Below are 24,528 nucleotides of genomic sequence, written 5' to 3' on the forward strand. Positions count from 1 at the left end.
AGCCCTGTCGTGCTGGTGAGCATAATGGGACTTTGCGTTGTTATGACAGCCCAGCCAAAGACCCCCAGCCAATAAGATACCTTTATCCTCCAGGAACAGTTAATACCACCCACCACCACTACAGACAGACATAGCCCGAGTCCCAAATGGCACCCTATTCCCTATACAGGTATAGTGCATTACTTTTGAACAGAGCCCTATAGGTCCCGGTCAAAAATAGTGCACTAGGGAATAGGATGCCATTTGGGACACAACCATTGACACAGACACCTACCCACTGAGCTGGAGAGGTCTAAGGCACTGCATCTCAGTGCTTGAGGTGTCACTACAGACACCCTGGTTCGAATCCAGGCTGTATCACAACCGGCCATGATTGGGAGTCCCATAGGGTGGTGCACAATTGGCCCAGTGTCGTCCGGGTTTGGCTAATGTAGGCCGTCATTGTAAATAAGAATTTGTTCTTAACTGACTTGCCTAGTTAAGTATACATTTAAAAAGTGCTGCTCGCATGTTTATGTTCCCCCTCTGCAGACTGGCACTGATGACACAGAATATGGAAACCATGACACACTCTCCATGTATAGATAACACAGGGCTGGGGGGTTGAGGGACTTTATGTTTTGTTCAGGGAGGGAGAGCGGGAGGATTCTAAACCTGGACTGGTGGAGGGACGGAGGTATGGAGGAAGGGGGAAGAGGTGTAACAGTGACTTGTCAGTGTGAGCGGCATGTAGAGTCGCAAAAAATGGGACATAACAGCTTGTCCCTCTCTTCTTCCACCCTCCTCTACCTCTCCCTTTCTCTTCTCCCCTCTCCTGTTCTCCTCTCTCTCTCTCCACTGCGTTGCGAGACAAGGTGCAGACCCAGAAATGTCAACCCAATGTCATGAGAAAGTATTTTGTTTTCTTTTTCCTCAATCTCTTTCTTTCCTCTCTTTCTCTGTCACATATCCATTTCTATGACTCTTTAAGTCTCTTTATGGGTTAAACCACCTCCTACATCCCTGTTGATAATGCTTTCCGTTTTTGAACATAAAGCAGCAGAAAAACACTGTTTGTGGGTGAGGCTTTACACACAAGAAGATGAGGGTGTGTATGGCAATACCATTTTCAGAACTGAGAGCAAAACTAATACACACCTTTTTCGCCTCTCTGGTGAGTGGGTCAGATAGCTTATCCTTGTCATTTTTTTACCTTCATTTAACTAGGCAAGTCAGTTAAGAACAAATTCTTATTTTCAATGACGGCCTAGGAACAGTAGGTTAACTGCCTTGTTCAGGGGCAGAACGACAAATCTTGCAACCTTTCGGTTACAAGTCCAACGCTCTAACCGCTAGGCTACCTGCCGCCTCTACACTCTAACCACTAGACTACCTGCCTCCCAATAAATTATGTGTGTCAGTGTGAATTTGGCCGTGGGAGTAAGGCAGCGTTCACACAATACAGCTCTCACTTTGTCATTCTCTACGGTCGGAAGGAATAGTTGAATAAGTTTACTTCATTATAGATTTGACAAGTCTTTCATAGTTTGATGTGCATTTGAGAGACAATAGCCTGAGAGACAATTAGAGCCCAGGGCAGCTGACCTTATTGAGCAGTTCTGTTCTTTGTGATTGATGAGCAGCATGCTTCGCTCTCTGTGCCTCATGCCTTTGGTGTGTGTTAGGGTTATGATACTGTTACAGTACCATCTCGCTAAAACAGCATATCCTCCCACCTTCGACCTCCATCCTAAAGCAAGGAGTGCACTCAACACAAGAACTAACAGGAAGAGAAGAACTGACCTCCCTCCTCTCTCTTTTTAGTTCTCACTTCTCCTTCTCACTACTTCTTACTTGTACAGACACCACCATTTTTCTAATATCTCACTCTATCTCCCTGTTTCATACTGTCCTGTCCCATCCTGCTCTGTTTCCAATCTCTCACATTTGGTGTTTTCATTGAAACAGTATGGTAGTATGGGATAATGGCGTACGACTGCTAATGAAGACTTTTTAAGAAAACCCAGGCTGGATAATAGGAACAGGTGCAGAAGGCAGGTACGGGGGGGTGGGGGCTTGTCTCTGGAGAGGGAGATGAATTGGAACAAATGAATGGCCATTATTCAAGAAGAGCAAGCATCACTGGAATGGTATGCAGTATGAGTAGGGCCTTAAGTTTTTCCTAGTCAGATCATGAAAATAGGATGAGACCTGCATGAACTAAAGAGGACCTAACCAACAGCCTTACAACTGAGAAACAGGATACGTTGTGAAACACAAAGAGAGCGAGACAAAAATAATGAGGAAGAGTTGAAAGAATGAGGGATGCTGTTGAAGAAAGTAAAGAGAAAGAGAGGGAGCCTGGGAGATAGAAAAAAGGAGAGCACTGGATGATGAATCATCCAACCTATATAGAACGAGGTGTCTGCAACTTTCAGGTACCCCAGAAAACAAACTTTCCCCCTTACTATTCTGGGTCAGGAAACCTCAGGGGAGAGGTAAGAAACAGAGCAGTGCTGCCCTTTCTCCTGCCCTACTCTCCTGTACTCCAACCTGCTGCCTGTCTGTCTATCTGTCTGGATCACCCAGGCTCTGTTGCCTTACTGCTGCAGCCTTCACAGTAATATCATTTTCACTCAGGACGCCTTCCAGCATTGGAGAACATTGTACTATTGCAACTTCTGCTTATTTAGTGCCCAGTTAGACACAGTGGAAATAAGGGCGGTAGTCTAAGGGTGCGTTCGTAAATTCGCTCTGGCTATCTATTCCAATTTCAGAGCAATCTCGTCTGAGTGTGTCGGAGCGCAGAATAACTGATACATTTACAAAAGCTCAACACCTTTTGAATATGGCCAGTGCCGGTAAATGCCGGCAAAAAAACGTATTTAAATTATTTCTGTCTGTAACAAAGCCTTTTGTGGGAGAAAACTCATTCTGATTGGCTGGGCCTGGCTCCCCAGTGGGTGGGCCTGGTCCCAACTGGGTGGGCCTATGCCCTCCCAGGCCGACCCATGGCTCTTCCTCTGCCCAGCCATGGGAAATCTATAAACTTGGGCCTAATTCATTTATTTCAATTGACTGATTTCCTTATATGAACTGTAACTCAGTAAAATCTTTGAAATTGTTGCATGTTGTGTTTATGTTTTTGTTCAGTGTATATGCCATCTAGTGACCAATATAGGAATAGCACAGGGTAGCGAGAAGAAATCACACAAAATGATACACGCAAAGGATATCCAACCTTGGTCACTTTACTTGTTTGAGAAACCCCAACAGTTTGAAATAAATAACTCATCCATTTCAAAGTCCACTACAGTGATTATGGCTGATAGCAGTGTTTCACACCAGGGAAACCACTCTCATTATAAGGCGGAGCTGAGGCTTGGTACAAATAGGAATTTGACATATTATGCAACTTAACGTTGAGGACAAGCCTCTTTTTTGTCATTGATCTGATAATTGATATATCCATGGTTTGCGAACACAGAGAACGAACTCCAGGCACTGGGCTTAGTGAGTTTGGCACAGGCTGACCAAGACACATGATCAAATAATAACATTTAGAAGAAGAGTGCACTTCACTACATTGCTCTTCCAGTTCCATTCTTCTTTTATGAGTGCAAATATAGCAAAATCATTTTTGCCTATCAAAATCTCTACATATGTATTTACATGAACTAATTGCCGTATGTAAGGCCATTTCAGAAAATACAGTACATGGCGAAAATATGTAGCTAAGAAACACATTAAATGCAAAACCATACAAGACAATAGTCATACTTTGAGCAGAACCTGTGCTTCAAAATGTCAGGCACGTGAAGCTGGCTAAGTCCAGTGCGGAAACGTGTTCTGATAAAACGATGGAAATAGGGAGTCCATTCAGTAAATAGAGGGAGATCTTTTAAAGTACCGCCATGTTGGTTTAGAAAGGCTGTATTGCACTGTGAACATGGAAGCACATACTAGGTCTACCGGGAGGTGTGAATGACCCTACGACCTCAGACCTTGGTGGATGGTGTAATAATACCTGGAGATCCACTCTCATTCTTCTGACATCACATTAAGACTACAGTCACGTTGGCATGTGCTCAACGTGTATTAATAACAGATTCATCATTTTCATAACCTCTGGATGTAGGTTACACACTAGTAGGACATGCAGTTTAAACACATTTACTGCTAATGTTCGTTTTCTGTTTTGTCTTCTTTACCCCCAAATGTAACCCCTTGTCAGGGCTCTTAGTGTCAAAAACATGTCAATGTAGTGATAGCTTGATATCAACGAACATTCTCTTCTTTGCTTTAATAAATCCAGCATTTTGTTTGCATGTCATTTTCCAGAATGGTACATATCTGTGCCAGCTCCTCAATTGGCTCTGGGCGTCACACCTTCTGTAGCAGCGGGATGGGGACATTGGAGGGTGACAAAGTAGGCGAGCGTGTTCCCTCCTTTAAGAACACCATGTTTCCTTCTCTCCTCTCTCGGTCCACACACAGTAAGACACAGCCGTCACAGCTGACTAAAGGCAAAATTAACATATTCCTCCCTCTTTCTCTTCCCTTTTTGTTTTACATTCAGGCATTCTGAGGCACTGCTATATGTAGCAGGAGAGTGGCAGTGAGGTCCCCAGGGTAAGACTGGAAGGTGAGTGATGCACATCCAAAGATATAGTCTCAACAACCCACCCAAGATGGCCACTGCTATAAAACTGTCGCTTCCTCCATGGCGTTCACCCATCTGGGTAGAAAGAAAAGTTCTGACTGTAATTATAACACATTGTAATAACAAGCTGATTGATGCTGCTGCCAATGTGAGTCATGCCTATGACATGACTTAATGAGGCCTGTAAGTGGGGCCAGGAGTTTTACCTCACCACGTAAAAGGCTAAAGACTATAACTATGGCCCAGAGTTAGTTTTGGTTAGATCATGTGGTGATATATTTTTGGTGCAGTGCAGGGCTCACCTCTTAGCAGTGTGGTTGTCCTCGGCCTTAAATGTGTAGTACAGGGTCTTCTTGTGGTACAGCTCAAAGACGTTGGTAGTCTCCACTCCACTTGGCCTGTCAGGCAGCTTCACTGTGAAGCCCAACAGAGGCAAACTCTCAGATGCCACCTTCTCCTGGAGACAGAGAGAGAGGAGGAAGAGAGAGACAGAGAGAGAGGAGGAGGAGAGAGACAGAGAGAGAGGAGGAGGAGAGAGACAGAGAGAGAGGAGGAAGAGAGAGACAGAGAGAGAGGAGGAGGAGAGAGACAGAGAGAGATATAGAGACAGGGAGAGAGAGAGGAGGAAGAGAGACAGAGAGAGAAATACACAGTGATCATTAACCTGCATCGTTTTAAGGATGCAGTTTGTGGAGGTTTTGCTGACTAAAAAAGTAGAGGGTGAATTAGCTTTACTAGAGACCCTCTATGCTCTTTCCCCATCTGAGTTGGGTATGTGTACATTACAGAGTTACAGGGATAGGTGGTTTGGGTAAAGGTATGTGTGAGGGTTCAGGTTTAAGGGGAGTGTGTGTTCCCCCTCACCTCGCAGGCCTGGTAGGTGTAAAGCACCTTGTCTTTGAGGAGGAACCACAGCCTCTTCCAGTTCCTCTTGCTCCTCTTACTGCGCTGCAGAGTCCCGCTCATAGAGCCCTCCTCTGACACACTCACCTAGAGACAACACAGGAACTCACAGAGAGATTACTTACATACATAACAGGGCAAAGGGAACATATACTGCTACTACCTCAGTACAACCAAGGTGCTTGAATTGAAGATCAAGCTAGAAAAAACCCTGTCTAAGAGACACTTTTGGAGGAAAATGTATGTTTACATTAAAATATAAGTTTAGTGCGTGGACAATAGCTTTTACCATTCATTTGGTAGAATATTAGTGGTTTGTGTGTGTGTGTGCGTGCGTGTGCGTGCGTTTGTGCGTGTGTGCGTGTGTGAGATTACCTGGGTCAGAGAGGCGGTGCCCTTGCGTCTCCACAGGCTGGGAGGGTGAAAGTTCTGGAAGACGGCAGAGAGCGGGCGGATGGAGCGGCGATTAGAACGAGGACTGTCAGTACCACTCGCCACAGACACATTTCCTCCTATGGAGACAGAGAAGCCCTGACCTTAACACCTGGACTCACACACATTCAATACGCTCCAGTAGTCAAGAGCAGCATATACAGTACAGTACAATACAGTATAGTACAGTACAGTTTAGTACAATACAGTACAGGAAAGGAGGAGGAGTTATGCACCTCTCTTCTGGAGCTCGCTGTAACAGTGGTCACACACGTTGGCCATGCGGTCCTCCAGGTACTTCAGACGGCTTCTGTTCCTGGAGCAGCTCCGACACACAATCTGAGTAGAGCAGGACCCCGTCACAACACCCAACACACACAGGTCAGGCCTGACTGTGGATAACACACTCCAGCCACATCATACTGCGCTAAACTGTGCTCCCATGTGACGTAGCCATGCATTGTCTGCGAGAGACTCACCCTCCCGCAGGCGTGGCAGTGGTGTCTGCGCAGTGTGAGGCTGAAGTCTGAGGTGCAGTTCATACACATCATCACATGGGACACAGGCACCAGAGTAGGAGCTTTCTCCCCCAGGGACAGCCACAGACGCTCTCTGGCCTGGAAGAGAGACAGGACAATATAGTTAGAGCTACGGCTACTATACTAGACTTCACAGTCATACTCAGTGACTCATACTCAACTTAAAAGAGAAAATACTCCCTCTGCAATGTTAATATAACCTCAGTAAATGTATGAGTATTGGTTTTCCATTGTCATTGAGTGGGGAGCATTGTTATGCTATTGCTAACATTGCTAGCGTCACTTTTCTGTATGCTCTGTCTCCCAGTCAAAGTCCTCCTCACCTCTCCAGAGCAGCTGCTGAATGGCGCAGGTCCTCTGGCGTGGTCAGACACTGTCCGACTCAGAGTGTGGAACCAGTCCTCTCTCTCACTACAGGAGCTGCACAGGGACACACAGAGCACAGGTCATTAAGCCCTCTGACCATACTTGTCATATACCAGTGATAAATGGCCCAGAGTGGTCTAGACAGATGGTCAGGAAAGCAACACTGACACTACTTATAAAAGATCCAAAAGGCCTTGTAACGAGAAGCTTTACTATACTTAATTCACTGTTTAAACAGTGCATTTGGCGACCGTGGGAACTGTGAACTACAATCATTATACCGACCATGCCACCCAAGGTGTGAGTGTGTGTTAGTGTGACCCACCTGGCTGCCAAGGTGATGGAGATGTCTGCTCCCTCGATACTCAGAGCGTTCTGTACATTCTCTATGACGGGTTTACTGACCTGGAACATCAACAACACATTACACAGACCCATCAGGAATCAGTGAGCGAGAGGACAAATAGGTTTGAGAAGGGTATAGAGAGAAAGAGAGGATGAGGAAAGAGAGAGAGAGGAAAAGAAGGAGAGATATAAAAGTGAGAGGGAGTAACATAGAGACAAAAACAAAATTATAGAGAGGACAAGGGAGAGAGGACAAGGGAGAGAGCGAGGGAGAGGGAGAAGTGAGGGGGGTAAGTGATATAGACAAAGAGGAGAGAGAAATTTGGTAAATGGTGATGGGAAAAAAACGGGAGAGAGAGAGAGACGGGAGGGAGAGATGGAGGACTCTGACCTTCATCCCAGTCAGTGGGAGGCTATTCTTCAGTCTGTATTTCCCATCCTGCTGAGGGTAGGTGTACAGCAGCACATCATTCATCTGTTAACACACAAACAAACACACAGAATTCACTAACAAACCTCAGAATCACACATACTTTCATTCTGTATCCTCAGAACCAATTAACAAGATAATACAGTATACAAACATTTCACTGATTCCGCTGTTGGATAGGACAAGTGCATGGAGAAATGACTTATTATTGTCAGTACTCTCCAATCAAAATAGCATGCTACTAAGTATTATATATATTGATGCCTAGTCACTTTACCTCCGCCTTCATGTACATGCTGTATCTACCTCTATTACCACATGTCCCTGCCAATTGATATGGTTTTGGTACTCCTTGTATATAAGTAGCTTCATTCTTGTGTTTTCATTTTGTCTTGTTTAATTCTGCATCATTGGGAAAGGGCTTGTAAGTAAGCATATCACCGTAAGGTCTACACCTGTTGTACTCAGCGCATGTGACAAATAAAAATTGATTTGATTAAAAATACATTGTACATTATTCCTGCATGTTAAATAACCACATGGTGGTGCCCTAAACTAAGAGGAAACCATCTTCTCCTCAACGATGAGGTGGGCTGTTTTACTTATCATCTTTTCATCAGATTTTACAGTTAAATGCAGTGGCGGTTTTAGCATAGAAATCTTGGTGGGGCAAAAAATAAATAAAAGTGGGATGTTTTGCATGCCAGCAAAGCCACTACACAACACAACACTAAACAATACATGAATTGCACTATAACGGTGACAAACGGTGCCTACCACCTGTTAGGGCCTACATAAAGCTGTCCCAACAGCAGAGTCCCAACAGCAGTCCCAACACCTTACCACTGCTACGCCTGGCTATCAGCGGAGCCTATCTGGCAGTGAAACAGTTCATTCAGCCTCATTTACTGCCTTTTAAAAAAACATAGCTGATATGGCTGACTTGTTTAAACAAGTGTGGTTTCTACTGACAACTGAGATGTACAAACTATGGCCTAAGGGGACGACAAGCGGATAAGAGTCCATCTGTATTTTGATTAAGACAATGAGCGAGCTAGGACGGGCGTAATCAATATAACTATAATTTTGTTCAGCACCTCTGAAATGTACAGCAAACAGAATTCAGAACATGGGCAGTTCTTACAGTATTCTCCCTGTACACCAAGTCAGAACCATAGGATAAATTAAGGGGGCATATAAGCAGACAATGAAAGCTCTTACAATAGTCGATGATTACATTTCTCTAAAACAGGTTATAGGCTACAGTAGAACAGTCAGAACAGTAGGCGAAATTAAGAGGGGGAAATAGACCAAATTATTAGGGTGATGCACATGGGCTACTAACATCTTACTACACAACATACACTTAGTATTACTTTCTTAGCTACAGTATACATATCTCCCTGGCATATTACATCCTTTATGAAGCAGCATACCATACATTTTTGGACTCACATTGTTGTGCTCGGCTGACTTGAACAGGATGAGTTAACAGTTGTTTGAAGCGCGACACAAACCATGCTTCATTGACAGCATGGCCAATGTTGAATGTTTATCATTTTAAACTTGGATTTGGGACCACACAGCCACTGTCACTGATTCCTTCCAAACCACTCATTGAATTTGCGATTTGCGAATGTTTATGTTCAATGGCCGATGAGCACCGATACGTTTTATCTATAATTTCTCTTCAATATTTCTCTTCATATGACAAGGATTAAAAAGGACTTGCCAGTAGATTGTCGACTTGATTCATGATGATGACTGCTAGCTAAGATTGTGAAAGTATGACGTTGACATGATCAGTCCAATCAAAGCTACCGTGTCAATGACATTGATCCTTCTTGGATGGGCACTTCTATTGCAGGAGCCGAAGGGCTAGAATATTCAATGTCCCCTCTTACACTTGGCAGTGACGTAAAGTCCCCATAAGTGACAGAACACTGAGCCAATCACCGCGCAACGCTCCGTATTTTCTGCTGGCTTGCCCCACCACCACAGAAAGTACTGAGCTAGGCTGAAACACCTGCATTTTGGAGCTGCCTTACTCAAGAAAACAAAAAAGAAACCATGTTTGTATGCGGCTTTATTAACTCAATTATATATATTCTTTTTTACATTGTTTGCAAACTGATACGTGACGCGTAATAATGCCAAAATAACATGCAAAACAGGCAAGCCTAAAAAATGTCTGCCCCACCTGCCCTGAATGACGGGTCGCCACTGGTTAAATGTGTCTCAATGTCACAAATTAAGATTTCTCCTGTTTTTCTGTCCGCATGACTTGACCAGTTAAAACTCTGGGCAAGACTCATCATTCCATTGGGGCCCTAAGCACACCGTAACTCCACCTCCTAAAGAGAGTGAGAGATGTTACAGATTTATCTCAGAAAAAAACAAAATGGATTATAGTTGTGTGTGATCATGAGTGGGCTGACTGCAGTGTTTTATTCTTAAATGTTAACGCAATTTCCTACAAGCGGTTCCTATAGTTTATCCTATAATACTTTAAATTCCGTTTTATCCGGTTGGATAATATTTCCAAAATATGATTGAGTGAATTGTCTTAGTGCAAATCCCTGTAGTTGGACAACAGTGACCTAGAAAACCTTAAAGTTGACTCATTCTGGGTAGATGTAAACAAAGGTCATTGGTCATTCATGAATAGGCATTTGGGATTATCTTTTCATTTTCACATAACAGATTTTTCTTTCGTTAACTCTATTGTCGATCATCGTTTACTGTCACTGAGAGGGCTGTACATTTGAAAAAATAAGGAAGTCCCCTATAACTCTGTAATTTTCCATCATATTAACCCATTCCTTGATTTAAGCTCTTTCTCTTCTTCTTCTGCCGACATCCCTCTCTCTCACTTTGAGATGGCAGAATCAGAGTGTTCTGTTGGCATAGTTACAGAGGGGGCTTTCACTGCCAGGCTGCTAAAGAATGGCCTGTCTGAAGTCGTTATTCTGTTTGGACTTATGGCTATATAAATAACACCCTCCTCCTCCTCAGACATGTCACCCCTACTACCATATCCTGAGTGTGGTTGTGTGGGTGCTAAAGACGAGTGTGTTCTTTTTTAAAGATGACAGATTCTAGGTGGGGGAGGTGGGTTTAATCTAAGAAATTAGTAATGAAACAATTTTAGATGAACATGGCATGTTGTCACGCCCTGACCTTAGAGATCATTTTTATGTCTCTATTTTGGTTTGGTCAGGGCGTGAGTTGGGGTGGGCATTCTATGTTTTGTGTTCTATGTTTTCTATTTCTGTGTGTTTGGCCGGGTGTGGTTCTCAATAAGAGGCAGCTGTCTATCGTTGTCTCTGATTGAGAACCATACTTAGGTAGCCTTTTCCCACCTGTGTTTTGTGGGGAGTTGTTTTCTGTTTTGTGTTGTTGCACCAGACAGAACTGTTTCGTTTCGTTCACTCTCTTTGTTGTTTTTGTTGTTTCAGTGTTCAGGTTATTTTATTAAATTACAATGAACACTTACAATGCTGGCTTTGGTCCACTTCTTCATGCAACGATGACCGTTACAGAACTACCCACCACCAAAGGACCAAGCGGTGGAATGGACTCCTGGACATGGGAGGAAATCTTGGACAGCAAGGGACCCTGGGCACAGCCGGAAGAGTGTAGCCATCCTAAAGAGGAGCTGGAGGCAGCTAAAGCGGAGCGGAAACACTACGAGGAGTTGGCTCGAGGAAACGTGCACGAGAGGCAGCCCCAGAATTTTTTTTGGGGGGGGGGGCACACGAGGAGATTGGCAGAGTCAGGTAGGAGACCTGAGCCAACTCACCGTGCTTACCGTGGCGAGCGTCGTACTGGTCAGGCACCGTGTTATGAGGTGGAGCGCACGGTGTCTCCAGTACTTGTTCTTAGCCCGGTGCGCTATATCCCAGCTCCTCGCATCTCCCGGGCTAGAGTGGGCATCGAGCCAGGACGGAGTGTGCCAGCCCTGCTCTCCAGGCCTCCAGTGCGTCTCCTCGGCCCGGGTTATCCTGCGCCAGCCCTACGCACGGTGTCCCCGGTTCGCCAGCACAGCCCTGTGCAGCCTGTTCCAACTCCCCGCACTTGCCGGGCTACAGGGGGGATCCAGCCAGGACGAGTTGTGCTAGCTCTGCGCTCGAGACCTCCAGTGCGCCTCCACGGCCCAGTGTGTCCGGTGCCTCGGCCAAGGAAGAGGCCTCCTGCATGTCTCCCCAGCCTGGTGAGTCCTGTGCCTGTTCCCAGAACCAGGTCTCCTGTGTGTCTCCCCAGCCTGGTGAGTCCTGTGCCTGTGCTAAGTCCTAACCCTCCTGCATGTCTCCCCAGCCTGGTGAGTCCTGTGCCTACTCCCAGAGCCAGGCCTCCTGTGTGTCTCTCTACTCCAGTGATGATCCATGGCAAGAAGCCTCCAGTGATGATCCATGGCAAGAAGCTTCCAGTGATGATCCATGGCACGAAGCCTCCAGTGATGATCCATGGCACGAAGCCTCCAGTGATGATCCATGGCACGAAGCCTCCAGTGATGATCCATGGCAAGAAGCCTCCAGTGATGATCCATGGCAAGAAGCCTCCAGTGGTGATCCATGGCAAGAAGCCTCCAGTGGTGATCCATGGCAAGAAGCCTCCAGTGATGATCCATGGCACGACCCTCCAGTGATGATCCATGGCAAGAAGCATCCAGTGATGATCCATGGCAAGAAGCCTACAGTGATGATCCATGGCACGAAGCCTCCTGTGTGTCTCTCCACTCCAGTGACATCCTTCAGTCCGGAGCCTCCAGCGACGATCTCTAGTCCGGAGCCTCCAGCGACGATCTCCTGTCCGGAGCTGCCAGAGTCTCCCTCCTGTCCGGAGCTGCCAGAGTCTCCCTCCTGTCCGGAGCTGCCAGAGTCTCCCTCCTGTCCGGAGCTGCCAGAGTCTCCCTCCTGTCCGGAGCTGCCAGAGTCGCCCTCCTGTCCGGGGCCCGCTGTGAGGGTCCCCAGTCCGGGGTCGGCGGCGATGTCCCGCACCAGAGCTGCCACAGCGGATAGATGCCCACCCAGACCCTCTCCTATAGGTTTAGGTTTTGCGGCCGGAGTCCGCACCTTTGGGGGGGGGGGGGTACTGTCACGCCCTGACCTTAGAGATCCTTTTTATGTCTCTATTTTGGTTTGGTCAGGGCGTGAGTTGGGGTGGGCATTCTATGTTTTGTGTTCTATGTTTTCTATTTCTGTGTGTTTGGCCGGGTGTGGTTCTCAATCAGAGGCAGCTGTCTATCGTTGTCTCTGATTGAGAACCATACTTAGGTAGCCTTTTCCCACCTGTGTTTTGTGGGGAGTTGTTTTCTGTTTTGTGTTGTTGCACCAGACAGAACTGTTTCGTTTCGTTCACTCTCTTTGTTGTTTTTGTTGTTTCAGTGTTCAGGTTATTTTATTAAATTACAATGAACACTTACCATGCTGGGCTTTGGTCATCTTCTTTCCAGGACGATCGTTACAATGGTAAAACAATAGTAGGACATCCAAGTTAATTCCTACTGATATACATACAAAATAGATATCTAAATACAGTTATGATTGGACAAACTAACATCAGGTTTAAACAGAGAGAGAAGCAGGTTTAGTGTGTGTGACAGTATTCAACAGAAAGAGAAGCAGGTCTAGTGTGTGTGACTGTATTCAACAGAGAGAGAAGCAGGTCTAGTGTGTGTGACTGTATTCAACAGAGAGAGAAGCAGGTCTAGTGTGTGTGACTGTATTCAACAGAGAGAGAAGCAGGTCTAGTGTGTGTGACTGTATTCAACAGAGAGAGAAGCAGGTCTAGTGTGTGTGTGACTGTATTCAACAGAGAGAGAAGCAGGTCTAGTGTGTGTGACAGTATTCAACAGAGAGAGAAGCAGGTCTAGTGTGTGTGACTGTATTCAACAGAGAGAGAAGCAGGTCTAGTGTGCGTGACTGTATTCAACAGAGAGAGAAGCAGGTCTAGTGTGTGTGACTGTATTCAACAGAGAGAGAAGCAGGTCTAGTGTGTGTGACTGTATTCAACAGAGAGAGAACCAGGTCTAATGTGTGTGGGTGTATTAAACAGAGAGAGAAGCAGGTCTAGTGTGTGTGTGGGTGTATTAAACAGAGAGAAGCAGGTCTAGTTTGTGTGGATGTATTAAAAAGAGAGAGAAGCAGGTCTAGTGTGTGTGTGGGTGTATTAAACAGAGAGAGAAGCAGGTCTAGTGTGTGTGTGGGTGTATTAAACAGAGAGAGAAGCAGGTCTAGTGTGTGTGTGTGTGTGTATTAAACAGAGAGAAGCAGGTCTAGTGTGTGTGTGGGTGTATTAAACAGAGAGAAGCAGGTCTCGTGTGTGTGTGTGTGGGTGTATTAAACAGAGAGAGAAGCAGGTCTAGTGTGTGTATGTGTGTGTGTGTGTATTAAACAGAGAGAAGCAGGTCTAGTGTGTGTGTGTGTGTATTAAACAGAGAGAAGCAGGACTTGTGTGTGTGGGGGTGTATTAAACAGAGAGAGGCAGGTCTAGTGTGTGTGTGTGTGTGTGTGTGTGTGTGTGTGTGTGTGTGTGTGTGTGTGTGTGTGTGTGTGTGTGTGTGTATTAAACAGAGAGAAGCAGGTCTAGTGTGTGTGTGTGTGTGTGTGTGTGTGTGTGTGTGTGTGTGTGTGTGTGTGTGTGTGTGGTGTGTGTATTAAACAGAGAGAGAAGCAGGTCAAATGTGTGTATGTGTGTGTGTGTGTGTATTAAACAGAGATAGAAGCAGGTCTAGTGTGTGTATGTGTGTGTGTGTATTAAACAGAGAGAAGCAGGTCTAGTGTGGGTGTATTAAACATAGAGAAGCAGGTCTAGTGTGTGTGTGGGTGCATTAAACAGAGAGAAGCAGGTCTAGTGTGTGTGTGGGTGTATTAAACAGAGAGAAGCAGGTCTAGTGTGTGTGTGTGGGGGTGTATTAAACAGAGAAGCAGGTCTAGTGTGTGTGTGGGTGTATTAAACAGGGAGAAGCAGGTCTAGTGTGTGTGTGTGTGTGTATTAAACAGATAGAAGCAGGTTGAGTGTGTGTGTGTATTAAACAGAGAGAACCAGGTCTAGTGTGTGTGTGTGTGTGTGTATTAAACAGAGAGAAGCAGGTCTAGTGTGTGTGTGTGTGTGTGTGTGTGTGTGTGTGTGTGTATTCAACAGAGAGAAGCAGGTCTAGTGTGTGTGTGTGTGTGTATTTAACAGAGAGAAGCAGGTCTCGTGTGTGTGTGGGTGTATTAAACAGAGAGAGAAGCAGGTATAGTGTGTGTGTGTGTGTGTGTATTAAACAGAGAGAAGCAGGTCTAGTGTGTGTGTGTGTGTATTAAACAGAGAGAAGCAGGTCTTGTGTGTGTGTATTAAACAGAGAGAGGCAGGTCTAGTGTGTGTGTGTGTGTGTGTGTGTGTGTGTGTGTGTGTGTGTGTGTGTGTGTGTGTGTGTGTGTGTGTGTGTGTGTGTGTGTGTGTGTGTGTGTGTGTGTGTGTGTATTAAACAGAGAGAAGCAGGTCTAGTGTGTGTGTGTGTGTGTGTGTGTGTGTGTGTGTGTGTGTGTGTGTGTGTGTGTGTGTGTGTGTGTGTGTGTGTGTGTGTGTGTGTGTGTATTAAACAGAGAGAAGCAGGTCTAGTGCGTGTGTGTGCGTGTGCGTGTGTGTGTGTGTGTGTGTGTTAAACAGAGAGAAGCAGGTCTAGTGTGTGTGGGTGTATTAAACAGAGAGAAGCAGGTCTAGTGTGTGTGTGTGTATTAAACAGAGAGAAGCAGGTCTAGTGTGTGTGTGGGTGTATTAAACAGAGAGAAGCAGGTCTAGTGTGTGTGTTGGTGTATTAAACAGAGAGAAGCAGGTCTAGTGAGTGTGTGGGTGTATTAAACAGAGATAAGCAGGTCTAGTGTGTGTGTGGGTGTATTAAACAGAGAGAAGCAGGTCTAGTGTGTGTGTTGGTGTATTAAACAGAGAGAAGCAGGTCTAGTGTGTGTGTGGGTGTATTAAACAGAGAGAAGCAGGTCTAGTGTGTGTGTTGGTGTATTAAACAGAGAGAAGCAGGTCTAGTGTGTGTGTTGGTGTATTAAACAGAGAGAAGCAGGTCCAGTGTGTGTGTGGGTGTATGAGGAGCATTCCTGACCTTCCCCGTTCAGTCAGTAAAGAGCAGCTCAGGAAGCTGCCATTCAGAAACATCCTGCCAGGAAACCCTGCTCTCAATAGCAGGGTCTGGGTCTGGGAGGGCCATAGATATAGAGCAAACAGAACAGATCTGCTGCTTATCCTTTTCAGATTACATTTACATTGCAACAAGATGGTGCATAGTTGTGTAGTCATAATGACAAGCGCGGTGACCATGTTCAAATTTGAGAAAATTGTTATTTTCGATTTTTGGCCTAAAAGCTCTGTCCGTTATCTACAGGTTTGTGACAGTGAGTCCCCTACCCTCCCTCCAAACAGGAAGTGACATTTACCAGAAACAGGTGGCGTGGCTGTCTGCACTTCCTGCTGACCTTCATCAGAGTGCCCTCCTTCACAAACACCTGAGTACAAAACACACACACAGGGTCAGATATATAGTAGATGAAATGGCAATTAAGGACAGTGTGCCACATATGAGAAGCAAGAGGGTTGGAGAGAGGGCTTTAAAGAGCGTGTGTCCCCGCTCTTCTCCACCCAGACACAGAGAGAGGGCCAGGGGATTCCCAGCTGACTGGTTATATAAAGTGCGACACGGGCGGGATGGAGAGGTAGAGGTTGAAGGGGGGAGAGGGTGTACCATTGCCCGGGGCCCTGGGCAGAAACAATGGTGTTATCAGGCAGGCAGACAGGACGGAGCTTACCCTGCCAGGCTGGAGCAGATCCCTCTGGCCTCCAACACTGTACTCTATGTTGACAAGACGTAGCAGGTTCTCCTGAGAAAGTGAGAAAGAGAGAGGAGGGAGAGACATGCCATGTTGAGCAATAACTACCAAATAACAACACTGCATGTGTGCTCTCTCTCTCTTACAAGCACTCTCACACACACACACACGCACACGCACAACAAACATACATGCAACAAACACACACACACACAACAAACACACAAAGGCAGACACACACTATGTTGAAAGACACTCGTCTTGAAACTCACCCCATGTTTCAAACTGTCATTGGCTTGATCTGCAATGTCTGATACTACCACCAGAGCAGCTGAGAGAGGAGACAGTGACAAGACGGAAACAAAGAGTTGTCGTTAACGCAAAATGAAAAACATCAGACACACAGAGAACCAGAGAGGGACATGTTCACCAGAGACTATTCTCATCTATCATGAGGTGTTCATTCCAGCCTTGTCCCCCATACACACACAGAGAGATAACATCCCCTACAATTTTCCTCCTCTCTCTGATAAATGAATCTCACTCACTCACTCACTCACTCACTCACTCACTCACTCACACACTTACCATCTGCGCTGGAAGTGGCTTTCCTAGTGGCCAGAGATAGCACAGTGGCTAACCCACTCATGAATTACACATACAGCACACAGAGACAAGAGAGCCAAAATGGTTACCTAGTGATTTACCCACACACACACAAACACACAGAAAAACAGACAAAATGGCTCCCTAGTAAGGTGAGAATGCCAAATAAATCCCTTGTAAACACATAGAAACAGAACTGATATGGCCCTCTTGTGAATAACACAACACAGAATAAATAGGTACTATACATGGCTAGGGCTTACAGCAGAGCCCCACTGTACCTTGTGTGTCTTCGTATTCTTTGGAGTCTGGGGAGAGGTTGTTGAGGTAATCTGGAGCAGGAGGAAAACAGACTCAGACAAAGTGAAAGACACATGACCATTAATAAAACCGCGGTACAATCAGACATAATGAGATCATTTTCATCTGAAGAATGGCTGATGTATAAATGTGTACGTTATGACACACACACCCACCCACACCTACCCACACCCACCCACACCCACACACCCACACCCACACCCACACACACACACACACGCAAACACTTACCGGTGAGGAGCATGCGGTATTGAGCCACCCGTACGATGACCTGCAGAAGCTGGTGTTTGAGAGAGACATTGTCCCCTGCTGGACTCTGCTGCTGGGACAGACAGACACACACATATCATCCCGAAATGTCTTAAGAGAAACATTGACCAAATTAGCTTTTGCACTGACAGACGAAGTAGAGTAGAGACAGAGAAAAGAAAGAGAGAAAAAGAGATGGTGGGACGAGATATTTCAGCAGAATCCCAAGTCACGTATGTGGCGAGCCAGGACCATTAACTCAACAGAGTGCTGGTCAGCATTCACAGTCCCCTGCAGAAACATCTCCATACACTTGTACTCTTACACACACAAACAAGCATGTACACACACACACACACAAACTCACACACAAACACATGCACACACTATTTCATACTACCCACACAAACAGAATGGATCACAAATCAAGTCCTGGCAGAGAAATATGTTGATTTGATAAGGGAGAGCTAGCCAGCAGCAATGCAACCAAACACACACACACACACACACACGAGTGGCGAGCGATTAACCAAATGTCAGTTATTTTTCATTTTTTATACAACTAATTGACTGACGTCGGTTCAATTATTTGAATTCCATTTTGTACGTTTTTTTCTGTGAGCTCAATGCGCAGTTTCTCTAGAGAGAAATCAGATCAAGCTTGAACTGTGCAAAGTAGTACAGACTTGTTTTGCACAGAAAACATGGAAATGAACTACCATGGCCATAAAACACTGTGCATCTACAGTACTTGTCCAGTCGTTGTGGGACAGACATGGAGAGAAGAGACAGAATAAAGCACGATGGAGAGGGATACAGAGCAGTTGCTTCGTGAGGTATCTCTACCTGAAAATTCGTGACCTAAGTGATTGATAGTTGGTTTTCAGCAGTCATAAAGTATGCCTTATTTACTTTGAAGAACTCCTAAAATAGTGATTTTGTCAGACTGCTTAGCGCTAGGGGTCAGAATTCTTTCTTAAAAGTTTTTTATAACGCACCCAACGTAAACTGACATTTTCTCTGGCCCAGATCGTAGAATATGCATATCATTTACAGATTAGGATAGAAAACACTCCAAGTTTCCAAAACTGTCAAAATATTGTCTGTGAGAAAAATAATACTTATTCTGCAAGCAAAATCCTGAGAAAAAGTAACCCGGAAGTGATATATATATTTTTTAAATCTTTGTTTTCTGGCCTGTCTAACCTCCATTTAAAGGGGTATCAACCAGATTCTTTTCCAATGGCTTCCTCATGCTGTGACCAGGCTTTAGACGTTTCAGGCTTTTATTTTGAAAAATGAGCGAGATGTTTCAAAAGAGGTCAGGTGTCCTCTGAATATTTCCTGCGCACGCGGGAGGAGCTCTCCATTTTCCTTTTCTCTCTTAATGAATAGGTTATGCTCCGGTTGAAATATTATTGATTATGTTTGTTAATTAAAGACAACCTGAGGTTTGATTATAAAAAACATTTTAAATGTTTCTACGACCATTTCGGATTCTTTTGGGGATTTGTCGAACGGAACACGGCTTTTGTTTTCTCAAAATAACGCGCAACTCAAATGGCGTTTTTTTGTGATAAAAGTAATATTTATCGAACAAAAATAACATTTGTTGTGTAACTGGGAGTCTCGTGAGTGGAAACGTCCGAAGATTATCTAAGGTAAGCGATTCATTTTATTGCTTTTCACACTTTCGTGACCATGCTAATTTGGGGCTAGCTGATGTAGCATTGAAAGCTACACTCACAAAAGCTTGGATTTCTTTTGCTGTAAAATATTTATTCCAAATCTGATACCATAGGTGGATTAACAACAAGCTAAGCTGTGTTTTGGTATATTTCACTTATGATTGCATGATTATAAATATTTTTAGGAATATTTTTGAATTTGGCGCCCTGCAATTCAGCGGTTGCTTAGGAAAGTGAACCCGTATTCGGTATCCGTAGCTCAAAAAAGTTAAGCAGCAGCTCTATAGAGATGAGATGAAATATTTTATTAACGTGAAGTAACGTGATTAAATGATGGATAATAAGTAATAAGCAGTAATGGGCAGTCACTACCATCATGGGACTTGTATTAATAGTTTTATTCTTTGTTGTTACAGCATTCAACCCACATAATGCATAGTGCATTTCATGTTGAAATATAATCTAAATCTAAAAACCAAACTGAACCGAAACCAAACTGACCTCCAAAAGCACTGATTGCTCAGCACTAACACATACACAGAACACACAAGACGGGGATGTCGATTATGGCAGCCCCCCGCACCTCTCTGACTCAGAGGGGTTGGGTTAAATACATAAAGACATATTTGTGTTGAATGCATTCAGTTGTACAACTGACTAGATATCCCCCTTTCCCTTTCCCACACACACACAGTTGTAGCACACTGTACAGTAACACCAACCATATCAACTTTATCTGTTTCAGTTCACACAGGAGCTTCATCATGGTGACTGTACATGATACTTGGTTCTCTCCAGACCTGACTGCCCTTAAACAACACAAAAACATCCAATGGCGTTCTGCATTAGCATCGAACAGCCCCCGTGATATGCAACTTTTCAGGGAAGCTAGAAACCAATATACACAGGCAGTTAGAAAAGCCAAGGCTAGCTTTTTCAAGCAGAAATTTGCTTCCTGCAACACAAACTCAAAAAAATTCTGGGACACTGTAAAGTCCATGGAGAATAAGAACACCTCCTCCCAGCTGCCCACTGTACTGAGGACAGGAAACACTGTCACCACCGATAAATCCACTATAATTGAGAATTTCAAAAAGCATTTTTCTACGGCTGGCCATGCGTTCCACCTGGCTACCCCTACCCCGGTCAACAGCACTGCACACCCCACAGCAACTCGCCCAAGCCTTCCCCATTTCTCCTTCTCCCAAATCAGTCAGCTGATGTTCTGAAAGAGCTGCAAAATCTGGACCCCTACAAATCAGCCGGGCTTGACAATCTGGACCCTTTCTTTCTAAAATGATCTGCCAAAATTGTTGCAACCCCTATTACTAGCCTGTTCAACCTCTCTTTCGTATCGTCTGAGATTCCCATAGATTGGAAAGCGGCTGCAGTCATCCCCCTCTTCAAAGGGGGGGACACTCTTGACCCAAACTGCTACAGACCTATATCTATCCTACCCTGCCTTTCTAAGGTCTTCGAAAGCCAAGTTAATAAACAGATTACCGACCATTTAGAATCCCACCATACCTTCTCCGCTATGCAATCTGGTTTCAGAACTGGTCATGGGTGCACCTCAGCCACGCTCAAGGTCCTAAACGATATCCTAACCGCCATCGATAAGAAACAATACTGTGCAGCCGTATTCATTGACCTGGCCAAGGCTTTCGACTCTGTCAATCACCACATCCTCATCGGCAGACTCGATAGTCTTGGTTTCTCAAATGATTGCCTCGCCTGGTTCACCAACTACTTCTCTGTTCAGTGTGTCAAATCGGAGGGCTTGTTATCCGGGCCTCTGGCAGTCTCTATGGGGGTGCCACAGGGTTCAATTCTTGGACTGACTCTCTTCTCTGTATACATCAATGATGTCGCTCTTGCTGCTGGTGAGTCTCTGATCCACCTCTACGCAGACGACACCATTCTGTATACTTCTGGCCCTTCTTTGGACACTGTGTTAACAACCCTCAAGACGAGCTCCAATGCCATACAACTCTCCTTCCGTGGCCTCCAATTGCTCTTAAATACAAGTAAAACTAAATGCATGCTCTTCAACCGATCGCTGCCTGCACCTGCCCGCCCGTCCAACATCACTACTCTGGACAGTTCTGACTTAGAATATGTGTACAACTACCTAGGTGTCTGGTTAGACTGTAAACTCTCCTTCCAGACTCACATCAAACATCTCCAATCCAAAGTTAAATCTAGAATTGGCTTCCTATTTCGCAACAAAGCATCCTTTACTCATGCTGCCAAACATACCCTTGTAAAACTGACCATCCTACCGATCCTCGACTTCGGCGATGTCATTTACAAAATAGCCTCCAATACCCTACTCAACAAATTGGAAGCAGTCTATCACAGTGCCATCCGTTTTGTCACCAAAGCCCCATATACTACCCACCACTGCGACCTGTACGCTCTCGTTGGCTGGCCCTTGCTTCATACTCGTCGCCAAACCCACTGGCTCCAGGTCATCTACAAGACCCTGCTAGGTAAAGTCCCCCCTTATCTCAGCTCGCTGGTCACCATAGCAGCACCCACCTGTAGCACGCGCTCCAGCAGGTATATCTCTCTGGTCACCTCCAAAACCAATTCTTCCTTTGGCCGCCTCTCCTTCCAGTTCTCTGCTGCCAATGACTGGAATGAACTACAAAAATCTCTGAAACTGGAAACACTTATCTCCCTCACTAGCTTTAAGCACCAGCTGTCAGAGCAGCTCACAGATTACTGCACCTGTACATAGCCCATCTATAATTTAGCCCAAACAACTACCTCTCCCCCTACTGTATTTATTTATTTATTTATTTTGCTCCTTTGCACCCCATTATTTCTATCTTTACTTTGCACATTCTTCCACTGCAAATCTACCATTCCAGTGTTTTACTTGCTATATTGTATTTACTTCGCCACCATGGCGTTTTTTTGCCTTTACCTCCCTTATCTCACCTCATTTGATCACATTGTATATACTTATTTTTTCTACTGTATTATTGACTGTATGTTTGTTTTACTCCATGTGTAACTCTGTGTTGTTGTACGTGCCTAACTTGCTTTATCTTGGCCAGGTCGCAATTGTAAATGAGAACTTGTTCTCAACTTGCCTACCTGGTTAAATAAAGGTGAAATAAATAAATAAATACACACAGGAGCTTCATCATGGTGACTGTACATGATACACACAGGAGCTTCATCATGGTGACTGTACATGATACACACAGGAGCTTCATCATGGTGACTGTACATGATACACACAGGAGCTTCATCATGGTGACTGTACATGATACACACAGGAGCTTCATCATGGTGACTGTACATGATACACACAGGAGCTTCATCATGGTGACTGTACATGATACACACAGGAGCTTCATCATGGTGACTGTACATGATACACACAGGAGCTTCATCATGGTGACTGTACATGATACACACAGGAGCTTCATCATGGCGACTGTACATGATACACACAGGAGCTTCATCATGGCGACTGTACATGATACACACAAGAGCTTCATCATGGTGACTGTACATGATACACACAGGAGCTTCATCATGGCGACTGTACATGATACACACAAGAGCTTCATCATGGTGACTGTACATGATACACACAGGAGCTTCATCATGGCGACTGTACATGATACACACAAGAGCTTCATCATGGCGACTGTACATGATACACACAAGAGCTTCATCATGGCGACTGTACATGATACACACAAGAGCTTCATCATGGTGACTGTACATGATACACACAAGAGCTTCATCATGGCGACTGTACATGATACACACAGGAGCTTCATCATGGTGACTGTACATGATACACACAAGAGCTTCATCATGGTGACTGTACATGATGCACACAGGAGCTTATACACTACAATCGACTCCTTATAATGTACTCCAAGGGAATGCCGTCAATGTATGCAATATAAACTGGAGCATGCAGATATCCAGAGAAGTTTGTGTCATGTTTTGGTTTTGATCATCATGTCTTGTCCCTGTGCTTCCCTCTGCTGGTCTTATTAGGTTCTTTCCCTCTTTCTATTCCTCTCTCTCCTCCTCCCTCTTTCCCTCTCCCGCTCTCTCTCTCTATCGTTCCGTTCTTGCTCCCAGCTGGTTCTCATTCTCCTAACGACCTTATTTACTCTTTCACACCTGTCCCCTATTTTGCCCTCTGATTTGAGTCCCTATTTCTCCCTCTGTTTTCCGCTTCTGTCTTTGTCGGATTCTTGTTTGAGGTTAGCTGCTCTGTGTCCTTGTTCCGCCCTGTTGTGTTTTTGCATTTGTCAGATGTTGCGTGTGAGCAGGTGTCTATGTCAGCTACGGTCTGTGCCTTCCTGAAGCGACCTGCAGTCGGTGGTCGCGTCTCCAGTCGTTCCTCTCTACTGACAAGAGGTTTTCAGTTTCCTGTTTTGGATTACCTTTGGATAATATCCAGGAACATCATTGTTTGTTTAAGACTGGAATAAAGACTCTGTTTCTATTACGTCGCTTTTGGGTCCTCCTTCATCAGCATAACAGTTTGCACTTATCCAATATGCACGGTAGCTCACACGCTCATGGATAGCTCATGGTTGCTTACGATCTGAAGGATTTTGACAGAGACCCGACCCCTTCAATACTTCCCCTTTGCTGTGGTTTCTACAATCCTACAGGCCTACCGTCCAACACCTCAACCATTCAAAGCAAAGCCTGGCAATTACAATACATGTTGATGTGGTTAATAAAACAGACTCCTTTCGGTCGGTAGGCTTGGTGAATGAATGTAGTTATCTTGCTCAATGGATCTTGCTTAACTTCTTGAGAATACAGGGGGTGCTGTTTCGCATTAGCATAATTGCCTCTACAGATTAAACTGCCTCTTTTTCAATTATTGCTGTTACTATATGCATATAACCATATAGCATTGGATAGAAAACAAGCTATGGTTTCTAAAACCGTTCCAATTGAGTCTCTGAGTCAAACACAGGTCATTTCACAGCACTTTCCCTGAGCCAGAAGAAAATTGCAAGATGTGTATGCTCGCTTCAAAGCTCTGCCTATATATGGTCACGCGACCTATGACCCGAATCACACTTCCTTCTTCTTCCTCTGGGTGTCTGGAAGACGTCAGAGGAGAAATTTTTTGTTTATCTTGTACTGACGTGAAATAAGACCTATTTCTTTAGCGTGACCGACAACT

General features: G+C 44.9%; 1 protein-coding gene across 2 annotated transcripts in view; it reads right to left on the minus strand.

Moving 5' to 3' along the window:
* Positions 1-3,209: 3,209 nt before the first annotated feature.
* LOC129815502 (FYVE, RhoGEF and PH domain-containing protein 5-like) overlaps positions 3,210-24,528 on the minus strand; it is a 59,153-nt gene continuing 37,834 nt past the window's right edge. The window contains exons 8-21 of one of the 2 annotated variants that reach the window (XM_055869392.1): positions 17,638-17,725; positions 17,367-17,417; positions 16,752-16,810; positions 16,459-16,530; positions 16,090-16,158; positions 7,619-7,702; positions 7,208-7,287; positions 6,840-6,936; positions 6,457-6,594; positions 6,214-6,316; positions 5,921-6,057; positions 5,534-5,632; positions 4,945-5,099; positions 3,210-4,717 (exon numbers count right to left, since the gene is read on the minus strand). In XM_055869392.1, the coding sequence (XP_055725367.1) occupies positions 4,681-4,717; positions 4,945-5,099; positions 5,534-5,632; positions 5,921-6,057; positions 6,214-6,316; positions 6,457-6,594; positions 6,840-6,936; positions 7,208-7,287; positions 7,619-7,702; positions 16,090-16,158; positions 16,459-16,530; positions 16,752-16,810; positions 17,367-17,417; positions 17,638-17,725 (1,269 nt within the window). In that variant the 3' untranslated portion in view covers positions 3,210-4,680. Of the gene's footprint in view, positions 4,718-4,944; positions 5,100-5,506; positions 5,633-5,920; positions 6,058-6,213; positions 6,317-6,456; positions 6,595-6,839; positions 6,937-7,207; positions 7,288-7,618; positions 7,703-16,089; positions 16,159-16,458; positions 16,531-16,751; positions 16,811-17,366; positions 17,418-17,637; positions 17,726-24,528 lie in introns of both variants that reach the window. The other variant, XM_055869391.1, reaches the window with a different exon arrangement.

The sequence above is a fragment of the Salvelinus fontinalis genome, chromosome 18, assembly GCF_029448725.1.
Source record: "Salvelinus fontinalis isolate EN_2023a chromosome 18, ASM2944872v1, whole genome shotgun sequence".
NCBI lineage: Eukaryota > Metazoa > Chordata > Actinopteri > Salmoniformes > Salmonidae > Salvelinus > Salvelinus fontinalis.